The 15,051-nt window shown below is 48.5% G+C and overlaps 1 protein-coding gene across 1 annotated transcript; it reads left to right on the plus strand.

Annotated features, from left to right (window-relative positions):
• Nucleotides 1-185: 185 nt before the first annotated feature.
• LOC114049503 (DC-STAMP domain-containing protein 2-like) lies at nt 186-13,345 on the plus strand. Its single transcript, XM_027870744.1, has 15 exons — nt 186-456; nt 1,289-1,459; nt 2,435-2,536; nt 3,753-3,950; nt 4,249-4,314; nt 4,799-5,012; nt 6,049-6,206; nt 7,656-7,820; nt 9,202-9,369; nt 10,925-11,025; nt 11,456-11,586; nt 11,959-12,086; nt 12,674-12,767; nt 12,917-13,081; nt 13,168-13,345. Exons 1-15 carry the CDS (start codon nt 201-203, stop codon nt 13,343-13,345), a joined length of 2,295 nt encoding a protein of 764 aa, XP_027726545.1. The 5' UTR covers nt 186-200.
• Nucleotides 13,346-15,051: the final 1,706 nt, after the last annotated feature.

The following is a 15,051-nucleotide window of genomic DNA, read 5'->3' on the forward strand; positions in this document are numbered from 1 at the left end:
CCATCCCTAGCCCTGACCTTGGAAACTAGGTGAACTGGGAAAGGGAATTCTTCTTTAAGAGACATTCTGGAACTTTAGAATATTGGTACAGGGGTGTGGTAGATCCAAGCTTGTGGCTCCTTTAAGAAAGAGGTGCCTCTGAGCAGAGCCCAGTGGGCATCTCAACGAACAGATGAGTACAGAAGCTGTACCCCAAATCCATGACTGGCAAAGAGGTCCCTTTGTGGGCAAGGGAGCAGAGCAAGGGACAAGAAGTGGCTCAGAGTGTGGGTGGCTTTATCCTGGGCCTCGCCGTGGCTACAACCTATGGGCTTCTGGGCCTGTTGGTGCAGGGGCACAGTCCTTGGACCTGCCTGGTGGGCACTCTCTCTCTAGCTATCTTCTTGGGCCTAGGTATGGGCTTTTCTCGTTCTGTTCGCATGACTGTCCTGCTGCTGCTGCCTCAGGCCTTTTCTCGTGAGTCCAGTGACATGGGGGGGGGGAGACAGAGAGAGAGAGGCTGGGTTGTTACTACAGAGAAAAGAGGGCTGGGAGAACACCTGGGCTGATGAGGTATCAAGACCAAGGGAACCCTAGGAGGTAGGGGAGAAAGAATCACTGCAAAGAGGGCCAGGACCTGGGAGGACACTGGCATCAAGGGGGCAGCTGTAGGAACAGTGGGGGAAGAGGTGAAGAGTAATTGGGATTAAGTGCTGGGGATACAAATCGAAAGTAGAGATGATAGTTCCTGATCTAAGAAGCTTAGGTATTAATTAGGGAAACAATACACATAGGGGAGTGATGGCTAGAGAAGGGAAAGTCTCAAAGAGGTCAAATCAAGAAATAGGGCAGCCCATATCCTGGGGTGAAGATGAGGAAGGTTGGATTTGGGGGTGAAGATGAGGAAGGCTGGGTCCTTGGATAAAGATGAGGAAGGTTGAATTTGGGGGTGAAGATGAGGAAGGCTAAGTCCTGGGATGAAGATGAGGAAGGTTGGATTTGGGGGGGGAAGATGAGGAAGGCCAGGTCTTGGGATGAAGATGAGGAAGGTTGGATTTGGGGGTGAAGATGAGAAAAGCTGGCTCTAGGATATGCAGAGCAGAGTGCTTCAACTCTTCCCAGGAGTGGCCTCTGATGGTCTGGGGGGGCAACAGCATCAGCAGCTAGAGAGGGTGGAAAAGTAGCCAAATCCCCATCTAATCCACCTTAGAGTGGGTTCTTGAAGGAACAAAAAAGTTGGGGTTGGAGTCTGAGAAGGGTTTGGGGTGATACCCTAGTGAGGATTCTGAGAGCTCATTATCTCCACCAGGACAGGGCCGGACACTGCTGCTGATTGCAGCCTTTGGGCTGGTTATGCAGGGCCCCTGTGCCAACATTATCAGAAACTTCAGTAGGGCGAGTGATTCTGTGGCTTGTGGGGCAGAGCTGGCCCTTAACCAGAGTGCGGAGGTGCTTCAGCGGGCCCGGCAGCCCCTAATCAGTAAGAGTTCCCTCCCTTCTGCCCCGACTCTTCACCTCCTTCTCCAGAGTTATTGCCTTTTTCCTGCTCTCACCTCCCCCCCCTACTTCAATACCCCCGTGTCTTGGGTATCTGGCATCATGGTTTCTACTTTACAATGAGGGGACTTGGAAAGGAGGGTGGTCTAGTGATCTCATGAAGAGGATTTGGAACCACATGATATGGAATCGAATGCTCATTCTGCAGCCTATGTGACCTTGGACAAATTACTTCTGCTCTCTGGGCTTCAATTTCCCCATCTGTAAAATGAGGGATTCAAATAGGCCTCTTCCAGCTCTATGATCCTATGAAATCTTGGCATCCTCTTCCATCCTCCGAGATGTAACCACTCCCATTCCTGAGATGCTTTCAGGCTAACAAAGCACTTTCTTCACAACTGCCCTGCAAGGGAGGTAGTGCAAATATCAGTTATAACTAGCTTGGGAAGATGGGCTCCCTCCCTACAGCATCTGAACTCACTTCCCTTACAGAATTCTGTCTGTTGGCTAATCCTGTGGCCAGAAGCACCTTGAGTCACGTTCCTTCTGCTCCATTGCCCCAGGGCCTTCCTTCCTCCTTAACCCACCAGGGCAAGGGCCAACTGAGCTTCATAGGCTGCCCCCTCTCCCAAAATGACCTCACTTAGGTTGGAATACCCTCTGTACCACTACTGCCACTGGAAAAAAATGTCTAGTTTGGGCTCTGGTAAAGATTCATTTAATACTCATTTTGAAAGTGGTTTAGGGAGGTTAAGTGATTGGGCTCTGTTAGCACACTTAGTAAGTGGCAAAGGCTGCCTTCTGACTATGAATCTAGTGTCCCTTCCCAAACACCAAGCGGTAGTCCATGTTCTCAGGCTCTGGGTCAACCTCCCCTATACCTCAGGGGTCAGGGCTCAGACCTATGGGAAGGATTTCCCCACCCCACCTCCTTTTATCCCCTGCTATTTCTTCCTAGGTGCCCTGAAAAAGATCAAGGCCATTGCAGGGAAGGCCAAGGAGGTCGCTGACCGGATCCGGAAATTCTTCCGTTCTATCATGGATGGCGTGAAGCACGTAGGTCAGTTCATTTGCCTACAGTATACTCTTTTCATAGCCAAAAAGCACAATGAAACTCCCTCATCCTCTCACCTCTTAACTCTTCACCCTGATGTGTTCATCTTTGGTCTGGGCCACTCTCCCTCTTATATTCCATTTGACTGATCCAATCTAAAAAAATAACCAACAACAGGGGCAGCTAGGTGGCACGGTGGATAGAGCACCAGCCCTGGAGTCGGGAGGACCTGAGTTCAAATCCGGCCTCAGACACATAACACTCACTAGCTGTGTGACTCTGGGCAAATCACTTAACCCCAGTTGCCTCACCCAAAACAAAACAAAACACCAAAAATCAACAACAACAACAACAAAAAACAAAACAAAACCAAAAAACCAATGATCCTGTCCTCCAGACCTAGCACTTGTATGAAAGATGAGATCTGGATTCTTCCTTAGCACCAAATGGGTTGCCCTACTTTGAAAAGGAGGACTATCAAGCATGTCTGGCCTCCAGTTCTAGTACATTCCTGGGAAACCAGAACTATTAGGAGGAAGCACAGAGGGCCATGGCTATGCCTACTTCCTCCAGGGAGAAGGAGAGGGGAAGGAAGAGGAGAGAAGGGGAAAAGCATTGGCATTGTGCTAAGCACTTTGCAGGTAGTATCTCACTTGATCCTCACAACAACCCTGGGAGATAGGTGCTATTATTATCCCCATTATACAGTTGAAAAAAACTGAAGTAGGGGCAGCTAGGTGGTGCAGTGGATAGAGCTCCGGCTTTGGAGTCAGGAGGACCTGAGTTCAAATCCAGCCACAGACACTTGACACTTACTAGGTGTGTGACCCTGGGCAAGTCATTTCACTCTGATTGCCTCACCAAAAAACAAACAAACAAACAAAAACAAAAACACCTGAAGCAGGCAGAGGTTAAGTGACTTGTCCAGGGTCACATAGCTAGTAAGTGTCTGAGGCCGGATTTGAACTCACATCTTCCTGACCCAAATCCTGTAATCTTTTGCCACCTAGTTGCCCACTTCCCCCTCTACCTTCCCTTGTTTTCTGGATCCACCTTGTTACATAAGGAAGAGGATTAGTTATAGGTGGGTTTTATGTAAGAGAGAGAAAATGTATGAGAGGATAATGGCAATCCATCCATCCATTCATCTATCCATCCATCTATTCATGTGTCCAGCAAGTTATTTATTGGATGCTCATTCTACCCACCCTCCCCTCCCTAGTCAGGGCCCTGCGAAATGTGTGGTACTGGCTTTTGCACATTGGCGATGTGTGCAATTCTGAGCTAGGCTCACCCTACTCAAAGTGTGCGAAGATCTTTGACGATGCAAAGGATCGCTGCATGAAGGCAGTGCCCCTGTTCTACCACCTCTGCTATATCCTCATGCCTTTCAAGCTGCTACTCTGTGGTCTGGCCACTGGTAAGGATGGGCCCACTGTAGAGGTGGTTGGGGAAATCATTGCGTGTAGTGAGATTGGGGGGTGGGAGTGGATGGTCAGGGTGGGGAAGAGACAATGAGGAAAGAATGAAGGATGGGGCTAGCAGGGACTTGGGTTTGATGGGGAGGGCATAAAACCAAAGAAGGGAGACCAATGGAGGTGAAGAGTGAGAAGTAACAGGGTCATTGGAGGACATGGCTGATACTGGGAGATAAGTGACCCCATGGATCTGTTCCTCCTTCTGATTTTTCTGTCCTCTCACCCCTCTGCCATTCCCAGTGGCCCAGCTGTTCTGTGTCATCCCCCGCTATCTACAGCCATTCTTGCGGGCCACCATTGGCACCCGTGAGTCACCCTGCCCTATTTTGTATCCCAGAGGTGCCCCCCAATTCCCAATAAGCTGATCTCTTCAGGCTGGGCAATCATTATTCTCAGGGCTGCTTCTTGATTCCTGAGGTCCCTCTTCCTTTTCATTTGTATTCCATAGAATGCTACCCCATGGGTCCAGATCCACATGTGATATATTCTAACACAAAATACTTTCATGTGCTTGATCTCCTTTTGAGGTCAAGAACTCCTTAAAGGCAAAAGGCTTTGTTTTATTTATCTTTGTAGCCTGGCATGTCCGCCCCTACCCCCTGCACCATCACAGTGCCTGGTCCCTAGCAGGTGCTTGATGTTTGAATGAATGAATGAATACCTCCTCCCACCCAGATGGGTTTTTTGGTTCATGAATGTGACTGACATCTTTCATACTGGATCCCTCCTTCTTGATGGGATTGTGCCCTTGCCCTGACTGCTCACTTCTTATTCCTATTACCTCCTCCAGCGGTGATTCAATTGATTAACCGTGTGCGTAGGGAGTTTGAGTTCAACGTCACAACCTCCCATCACTTCAAAGTGAATCTCAACTCTTCCCGAAGCCTGTCTCAGGTGGCCTTTGACCTTCGAGAGGCTGTCAACCTGAGGCTACATCCCATCAGGGAGACCCTGGCCCTGCTTGGCCACACCACTCCGCTACTGTTAATTTTCCTCTACCTCCAGTAAGGGGAGGGGGGGAACGTGGAAGGCAGGGGATCTGGGAGTAGGGAGTGGGGGGTTTCAAAGTCTCAGAGGCCTTGTAGTGAGAGGGGCACCTGACATTTCTTAGAAGGAATTTCCAGGTTGATACTGACCAATCCAAACCTAGGACCAGGAGTAGGAAGGTATAAACCTGCCTGGGGTACAGCTTGGTTCTTTGTTTTTTCCTTTATTTTTTAGTTTCATTAATGCTTTGTTTAGACATTTTCCAATATCTCCTCCTAGTGAAACCTCTCCTGTAACAAAGAAAAACTGTTTATGGAAACCAATCAATATAAGAAACATTACTGTAACTGTAATAATAATAATAATAATAATAATAATAATTAGCAACTATATAGCAACTACTATAAGCCAGACACTACTAAATACCTCATAAATATTATCTCATTTGATTCTCACAATAATGTGGGAAGTAGGTATTATTATTATCCCAATTTTACAGTTAAGAAAAATGAGGCAAACTGAGGTTAAGTGACTTGCCCAAGGTCACATAGCTAAGATATGTCTAAGGCTGTATATGAACTCAGATCTTCCTGACTCTAAGCACAGCACTCTACGCTTAGCACCAAGTAGCTGCCTCCTGCAGTATCTCTGACAATGTATGTCATATTCTGTGCTTGCAGTACTCTACCTCTTTATGGAGAAGAGGGAAGTATGTTCCATCATCTGTTCTCTTGGATTAAGACTGATTATTTATATCATGGTTTATCTTCCTTTTAATAAGTATATATGTTTGTTTGTTTGAAACTTTTTAACATATTTTTTAATGCCAGAAAATTCCCCTCTCCATGGCCTAGATTTATAAATCAAGCTGCATTTATGAGAATAAAGGTCCATAACCTCAAAAGGAGAGTGGTTGGGGGTGGCAGAGGGTCCAGTTCTCAAACTTGTCAAGTGTTGTACAAATTCCTAGGGTGGGCAGTCCCAGCTCTGGACCTCTCTTAGGAATGAGGCCCTGAATGGCTCTGAGACCTCCCTCACCTCTCCCTCCTCCAGAGCCCTCTTCTACCGCTACCGTTACCTGACTCAGGACAACTTTGACAACATCTACATAACCAACCGCTTTATGCGTATGGATGCCATCCGGATCCAGGCTGGTCTGCCTTCAGTCTTGCCCCTGAGCCTCAGGGAATGCACCCGATATATCCGGCCAGGTGATTGTGTAACTCTAAAAGACAGAAGTTTCCTGAAGACAGTATTAGGAGGCGTCCGAGGAAGGGTAGGAATGCTAGGACCCTGTGCCATGGAGTTCTGGTTACTATTAGTACTGTCCACATCATTTGTTGGCAGATCTCTGTCTTTAATGTTAGGAAAAGACTCAGATGGAGCAGGACACACAGACTCTACCTTTGGGGAGATTCCAGTTTTATAAGGCCAAACACCCTTTTGACTTCCCATTACCATTGCCTCAAGGACATAGAAGAAGAGAGAGGGAAGGTCCAGTGATTTATCTAGACAAAACTCTACACATCAGAATTGGAGGCATGGAGAGGGATGGGAGGGCCATCAGAGGATAGGTAGTTACTTTGGGAAGGCTTTCTGGAAGAGCTCATGGACCAGTGATGGGAAGGAGGAAGGATATCTAAGAGGGACAGAGGGACTTGGTGGAGAATGAATGGTTCATGTGGGGCTGGGAGATGAGGACCAACTTTGCCCAGCTACAGCAGAGAAGTAGAGCTGGAGATTCTAGAAAGACAAGGCTTGTGCTGGCATGAGTGGGCATCATCACCATCATCACTTAAACTCTCAGTGTCTTTAGCAAGAGTCTAAGACTATAGATTGCAGAGAAGGTGAAGACCAGCATCGGCAGAAGGGATTTTCCACTTCTGAGAGTTCCCTATAGCAATGAAATAGCAGGTCCAGTCCCCAGACATAATCATCACCGTCATCACCAGTGAAATAACTTATTTGGAGCTCTTTGCAAATCTTAAAGTACTATGTAAATGTTTAAATATTATAACAATAGTTCATATTTATATAGCACTTCCATGGCAAGGGGGTGGGATTCTACACATTTGGCAAAAGGGACCCCTTGTGGCTGTGTTGTGGATGTATATTTTTTGGCAAGGCATTCCCTGACCCCCATCTTCACCATTCAGGATGATTTTCTATATTAGAAGACTGAGGCCCAGTTAGGTTGCCAAGCATGACTAAGTATAACAGAGCATTGTTATTGTTGAGTTGTTTCAGTCATATCTGACTCTTCATGAACCCATTTGGAGTTTTCTTGGCAAGGATACTGTAATGGTTTGCCATTTCCTCCTCCAGCTCATTTGACAGATGAGGAAAATGAGGAAAAGAGGGTTAAGGGATTTGCCCGGGGTCACACAGCTAGTGTCTGAGGCCAGATTTGAACTCAGGTCCTCCTGATTCCAGGTCAGATGCTCTATCCACTGTACCACCTAGCTGCCCATGACCAAGTAGGACTCTTATTTCTTGGTGGACAGGGTCATGGTATAGGGTAGAGGTATAGGGGGTCCTATAATGGAAGGGATTGTTATTCACCAGCCTACTTTGTGGGCACCACTTCCATGTAGCACCTCTGGCTGTGCTGAGTCTCTGGTGCCAGTCTTCTTCTCCCCTAGACTCTTCTTCCTTTTCAGGTTCCCTATACCTGTCCCGGATGGAGCGGATGCATTACACCTTGGCGACCTTCACCCTAATCCGACATCTGCTGGTGGTGTTGCTGCTAGTGGTACTGGACTATGCTATCTTCTGGCTGCTGGACCTGGCTCGCTATTGGCTGCAGGGGGAGATCGTGACTCGGAGTGAGAGCTCCCATCCTATCGACCTGCAACTCCTCTGATTGCCCTCCTCTGGACCCTCTGACCCACCCCCTTAACCCTTCTCCAACTCTTACTCTCCATTCCCTTCCTTTAAACTTCCAACCAAGTTTTACCTCTTGTCCTGGATCAAAAGAGTGAGATTTAGAGCTGGAAGGGATGTTACATATCTTCAAGTTTATCTCCACCTTCTCCTATGTAATAGTGGTCATCCCTTCAACCCTCTGGGCTAGTAGGGTTTTTATATGCATTTGACAAAACAGATTCATCAAAGAGAAGTGACTTATTCAATGTCACCAAGGTAGGACTTCAAACCCAGGTTGTCTAACTCCAAATTCAGTTCCCCCTTAATAATAATAGCATTTATATCATGCTTTAAGGTTTGCAAAAGTCCTTGAAAACATCTCATTTGATCCTCACAACAACCCAGGAGGTGGTAGTTATTATTCCCATTTTATAGATGAAAAAATTGAGGCAAACAGAAGTTAAATGGCTTGCCCAGGGTCACACAAATAGCAAGTGTCTGAGACAGGATTTGAATTCAAGCCTTCCTTTTTTGTTTGTTTGTTGTTGGAGGCAGTCAGGGTTAAGTGACTTGCCCAAGGTCACATAGCTAGTAAGTATCTGAGGATGCATTTGAACTTAGGTCCTCCTGACTCCAGGGTGGGTGCTCTATCTACTAAACACAGGTCTTCTTAATTCCAAGTCAAGTCTTGTGCTCTTAACCACCACACCACCCAATTGCCTTTTTCATCTGGTTATTTTGGCCGACATGAGTTGAACATATTCTACTATCTGCCTGCCTTGACCTGGGCATGGTGCTATACCCATTTAGAATGGATTACAGGTGATGGTGCTAAGGCTTTCTGGGCAAAGGGCATGTGTGTGTGTGTGTGTGTGTGTGTGTGTGTGTGTGTATAAAGTGAGAAAGTGAGGCTCTGAGTCTCTTCCTGCCCAGAGGATCTAGGGGCCTCCCTATCCCCAATGGGTACATTTCCTGGCTATAAAAGTGATCCTCTCGAATGAGTGAATCTTATTCTCATCATATTTGGCTTAAGGAGAGAATAACACATAGACTCAATTGGGTATGGAAATCTATCTTACCCTACAGGAAAAGAGGGGGGGAAGGGGACAAGAGAGTAGGAGGATGATAGAGGGGAGGGCAGATTGGGGGAGAGAGTAATCAGAAGCAAACATTTCTAAGGAGGGACAGGGTCAAAAGAGAGAATAGAATAAATAGGGGGCAGAATAGGATTAAGGGAAATATACTTAGTTTTTCACCAAAAAAAAAAAAAAGTGACCCTCTCAAGAAGGGAAAGCTAAGATGAGATGATTTCCTTACCCATCCTATCTCCTATGTTCCCAGACCCTGTGTTGGTGTCAGTTACTGTAGAGGGGACAGGCTACGTGGGACAGATCTACCGTGACCTGGTATCAGTGTTTGACATCCTACAGAAGGGAAATATCACCATCCTATCCCGGCGCTGCCTTCTCCGTACATCAGAACCCAACTACAAAAGCTATATACTCATTGGTAACTATTCAAGGGGCACTGGGAGGGACTTGAAGATCCAGAGGGCACTTAATCAACATTGAAAGGTTTAAAGATTTAAAAAGTGGGCCAAATGACAAAGTGGGTTTGAATTAGTTGAATGTGCAGACCCAAAGAATAGTAGTGAAAGTCAGTGACAACCAGGAGGGAGGTCTCTAGTGGAGTACTCAAGGATCTGTCCCTGGCCTACTGTTTGGTGTTTTTTTCTTTTTCTTTTTTTCTTTTCTTTTTTTTTTTTTTTTTGGTTTTTAGGCAATTGGGGTTAAGTGACTTGCCCAGGGTCACACAGCTAGTAAGTGTCAAGTGTTTGGTCTGAGGCTGGATTTGAACTCAGGTCCTCCTGACCTCAGGGCCGGTACTCTATCCACTGTGCCACCTAGCTGCCCCTTTCTTTTTCTTTTTTAAAAAATTATTGATTTGGATGAAGGCATTAGTAGCATGTTAATAAAATTCATAGATGATACAAAACTGAAGAGGACAGTTGCAAGACAGACACAGCCATCCAAAAAGTTCTCTATTTGCCAAAACAAACTCAGGAACTATATGAACACAATTACGAAACACTTTTCACACAAATAAAGTTAGATCTAAATAATTGGAAAAATATCAGTTGCTCATGGGTAGGCCGAGCAACTGATATAATAATAATGATATAATAAAAAATGAGAATTCTACCTAAATTAATTTACTTATTCAGTGCCATACCAAGCAAACTACCAAAAAAATCTCTACATGTTAGTGTGTAGATGGGAAGATGCAATATAGTGGGGACAAATGTAAAATACTTTACTTGTGTTCAAAAAGTCAATTGCACAAAGATAGGAGAGACATGAATAGACTTAATTTCATGTGAAAGAAAATCAGAAGGTTTTACTGGTATGCAAACTCAAATATGAATCAACAGTGTTGGGGACATAGAAGAGAGAAAAAACACACCAATTTTAGGCTATATTGATAGTGATGTGAAAGGTGATGTATTCTAGTGGGTAGGGCATGCTGGCCTTAAAGTCAAAAAGACTTGGGTTTAAGTCCTGGTTCTGACACATACTCACATGAGCAAATCACTTAACTTTAGAAAAGACAACACCTGTCCTCCCTACTTTACCCAGATGTCACAGGGCTCAAATGAGATAATTAATGTGAAATGCTTTATAGTGATAAAGTGTTCTATGGGATACTAGGGCAGCTAAGTGGTGCAGTGGACAGATATTAGGCCTGGAGTTAGGAAGACCTGCGTTCAAGTCCTGACTCAGACACATACTGTGTGACCTTCCCCGCCCCCTCTCCCCCAGTCACTAAACTAGAGTCTGGCCCCAAAAAGATAGTAAATGTTAGTTACTGTTATGATTATCAAGGATATGAGGTTGATGGGAGGGAAGAAGTTCTAGAAAATGGAACCTGTTTTGGGAGTCATAGCCTTGGGAACTAGGGTCTCTCAACCTGTCCTCATCAGGCCCTGTGCAGTTCTGGGAGGATGTAGGGCAGACCCGATGTGGGTCTGGTATTCTTCCTCAGGTAACACCCACCTTGTCCACAGGCCTCATGTACGGCCTGTGTTTCTTTGTTACCCTCTTTGGCTCTTACGTTGGACGGATGAGTCGGGTCATCTGTGCTTCCTACTACCCATCCCGGGAGCAGGTGAAAGGCCTACAGTCCCAGTGGAAGGGGTGGAAGGAGGGTGGCTGTTTTATTCCAAGCAGAGGTTTACTGGTCAGTAGTTGGGAGTTTGGGAAGTTTGGGAAAGTCCTTGCTTTCATTTTCTGAGCATCCATGGTTCCATGATTCTCTGTAGACTCCCCTGGGGCAAACACAGAAAGAAGCCTCTCAGGGCAGTGCTTCACAGGATTATAATGTCCCTGGATTGGGGATACCTTGAGTGGGGGCTTCCACATAATCATTCAGTTTTACAGCTGTAATGCCAGGTTTGGCAATCCTTTTTGCATCCCCTCCCTCCCAACTGCCTTTGCCTAACCGTAAGCAAGGGAAACTCTTCCTTTTTGACTTGGGTAGAAATCTGTCCACTGTTGGACCTCAAAGCAGTGAGCACTCCCCCTAACATCCCATCTAGGAACGGATCTCTTTCCTGTACAACAATCTGCTGACCCGCCGATCCAACGTGGCCACTTCTCTGGTTGGTGCTGTGAGGCGTCGGGCAGCAGACCAGGGCCACACCAACATTCTCCTTGTGCTTGCTGCCAAGTGAGTTTTCTTCCTCCCCTTTCCCCCTGAAGGGAAAATCCAACAGCAGATGATCTAGGGGTCAGAGTGGAAATTTGCCCCTAAGTTGAATGTGCAAAATACTTGTGCAAAGTGAGAGGTACTTCAGGATTTATGAGTATCCACTCTGAAGAAGGATTCTCTGGCAGGATAGAAGGGGGGAATGGGACCAAAGAAAGAGGAATAACTGGTTGGTTAAATGGGGGGTTAGACTGTAGGAAGGCCTTCCTAATAGGTCAAAAGGGCAAAAGTAATTGGATAAAAAAGGACAGGTCCCCATCATCCATAGAGCTTTAGGGTGGGTTAGGGGAGAGGATGACCCATGTAGAGGATGTACACAAAACCCTCCTACAGGTGGCCCCGCCTGGTACCACTGATCAATCTCCTGGGAATCCATCAGACCTACTGCCTGGGCTGTGGTAGGCCTCAGAATGAACATGAGATGCAAGACTTTGTGCCCTGCAGCACCCCAGGTTGCAGAGGTAGGCCTCCAGGGAATCACCAGAGTCTTGCTCTGGAGGTGCCAACATGGCACCATGGAAAGAGTTCTGGATTTGTCATCTGAAAGGTTAGGTTCCAATCCCATTTATGGCACTCTGAAACCAAGGGAATCACTCAGCTTCCCTACCCTCAGTTTCCTTTCTCTGTAAATGAAGGGTGTGGACTGACTGGCTTCTAAGGTCCTTTCCAATTTTAAATCTATAATTCTATTTCATTTGCATAGACACAATCAATTGTGGTCCGTAATTTTGCATAGGTTTTACATTTGGATCTAATGTTATCGCTATGCATGAACTCGTTTGCATATGGGCATGGTGATTTACATATGCATTTTGTGATTTGCATAAGGCAGACACAAATTTGCGAGTTTTGGCCTAATTTGCATTGCACCCTTTCTGCAACTTGCATATAGTTCTATTATTGCATGGCATTCTATCATTTGCAGCCCAGTGAGGTGGTGGAGGCCAGGAAGAGCTCCAGGAAAGTTGAGGTGGGGGGAGAGGAGAGAAGAGAGGGGTAGCCAGGCCAAGTATTCCTGAGTCACTACTCCCTGGGCTCCACCGCCTAGGCCTCTTCTGCAGGACCTGCTTCAGACTCCTGAATAACACGTGCTCAGTGTGTGCAGCGCCCCTGACTCCCCAGGGAGACCTGGATCTAGAGTTGTGAGTTCTCAAGGACATAGCTAGCCATGGGGTTGGTTGCAAAAGGGAGGAAACCAGGATGTAAAAGGTAGGGGTGGTGGAGGGAATTCACTTGTTTAGGAAGATTCGGCAACAACCTCCAAGTCCCTAAATTCTGAGGTTTCCTCCAGGGACTCCAGTGATGATGAGCACCCCCGCCTGTGGCTGGCTTCAACCAAAAGACTGAGCAAGGAGAAGCAAAGGTGGCTTAAGAAAAAGCTGAAGGCAGTCCTGGGGAAGGCCAGGTTCAAGAAGCTATCCCTTCTCTATAATCTAGATCGAACCTGTAGCTCAAGGTGAGAGCAGAGGGATGCCAGGAAGAGTAATGGGGGAAGAGGGCCTGCCCTCACCCCAGACCCCACACATTTTCTCTTCTTCCCAGCAATGAAACAGATTCTGACTGTAACAAGCAGCAGGAGAATGAGGATGGGGTCAGTGGTGAGGAAGCTGAAGACAAGGACGAGAATGAAGATGAACCCAATTCTTTCCCACAGCCTACCTCCACTCAATCTCCCATCTGTATCACCATCCCCCCTCCTCCCCCCCTCCCCCAGAAATAGCTACTGCCTCCTCTGGTTTCAACCCCATCCAACCCTACCCTTCCTTCTGTCGGTCTCCCGATTTCCAGATTCCCATCCCCACCCATAATTAAAGAAGGAAAGAGAGGCCAACACAATTGCGAATCTTAAATTATTATTATTTTCTTTCTGTTGCTTACACCCGAGGGGAGGGAAAGGGAATGGGGCAGGAGAGGAGGAACTGCCCCCCCCAACCCTAAGGCACTGACTGGAAAAGCCAAGGGAATGGGGAGGGGAGGCCAAGGTGTCCTCAGTCTCCCTCCCCCAGCCCTGGGCCCCCCACCACCTGAAATGCTAAGATGGGGCCCGGGGCACCCAACCCCCCCAATATATTACATCATCACGCCTTAAATAGATAAAGGGACTGGTCCCGCTACCCCCTCCCCTGACCCCCCTAGCCCAGGGGGAGAGGCCTGAGCAGCTGTGCAAATGGGCATGGGGCATAGTGGGAGGGGGAAGGAAGGGAAGACAGCACCGGCCCCTGAACCTGCCCCCCCAGGGAGGGGGAGGGGCCACTAGGCCAGGGAGGGGGAATAGTGCAAGGCAGAATTGGGGTGGGGGAGGGAGGGCTCCCCCCTTACCAGCCCAATCAGCAGAGCCCAGGCCACAGTGGGGGTCCAGCACCCAGCGAGGAAGAGGGCTGGAGAGAGCCCCCAGCACCCTCCCGTCACCCCAGGAAATCAAGAGGGAATTAAAATTTTCAAACTAGATTTCAACAAGACCAACAGAAGATGCTATGTACAGAAGGATGGGTGGATTGGATCCTAAGGGGGGCGGGGGTGGGCGGGAAGAGACTCCCTACCCAACACAGGAGAGGCCCCCAAGGAATGCGGCAGAAAAGGGACAAGTTATTTGTGCAGCCCCTCCAGGGATCTGCAGCACATTCAAGCTATTACCCCGCCGCCGCGAGGGGGCGCTCGCTCACAGGCAGCGGTGGTTGGGGATGGTGGAATCTACTCGCCCAAAGCAGCCGCGAGGGGCGCTCGCGCTCGCTCAGCAGCCGGCCGCCAGGTGGCGACCGCAAGCCCACTCTCAGCAAGTCTCGTCCTCACCGCCCCCCCCACCCCCCAGCCCGAGCGGCAGCGACGGCAGCAGCTGCAGCGCCAGCCCGGGGGCGGCGTGAGTCAGGGGCGCGGCGGCGGCTGCACAAGCGGCGGCGGCGGCGGCGGCGGCGGCAGCTCGCACCTGGGCGGGGAGGGGAGAGAGCCGGGGAAGGGAGGGCAGGGTTAGGATGGGACGAAGCCTGGCCCGCCCAGCCCTCTGGCCCCGGGCGGGGAGCGGCGGGAACAAGACATTCCCTGCCTGGGGACGCGGGAGGGGAGGGGAGCGGGTGGGGTTCCTCCTGCTGCCCCCGGGGGCGGGCGAGAGGATCTGGGCACCCCGCCCCCTGCTTGCTCCTCGGACCCCGTGACTCAGCGCTGGGAACTGGGCGGAGGGACGGTGGGGGAGCCGCCTTCCCTTCTGCCCCAGTTTCCCACTGGTGCCCCCCCCCCCCAGTCCTTCCTTCCCTGCAATCTCCCACTCAACCCCCCCGCTTCCATAGTCTATTCCTTACCGCGATTCACTCCCCCCCCCAAACCTTTGCATAATCCACTGCCAGGAAAAGGGGAACAGAAACCAGGAAGGAGGGGTCGGGAAAGGAGGGGCAGCTTCCCCCACCCCATACACACAGCCCTACCCCTAGGGTG

The sequence above is a fragment of the Vombatus ursinus genome, unplaced genomic scaffold (genome assembly GCF_900497805.2).
Source record: "Vombatus ursinus unplaced genomic scaffold, bare-nosed wombat genome assembly UNPS02014798.1, whole genome shotgun sequence".
Classification (NCBI taxonomy): domain Eukaryota; kingdom Metazoa; phylum Chordata; class Mammalia; order Diprotodontia; family Vombatidae; genus Vombatus; species Vombatus ursinus.

Coding starts and splice junctions, on each gene's coding strand:
- LOC114049503 (XM_027870744.1), top strand. CDS start 201: ATGACTGGCAAAGAGGTCCCTTTGTGGGCAAGGGAGCAGAGCAAGGGA. Junction 5,013..6,048: donor TTAATTTTCCTCTACCTCCA/GTAAGGGGAGGG, acceptor TCCCTCCTCCAG/AGCCCTCTTCTACCGCTACC. Junction 11,026..11,455: donor ACTACCCATCCCGGGAGCAG/GTGAAAGGCCTA, acceptor CATCCCATCTAG/GAACGGATCTCTTTCCTGTA.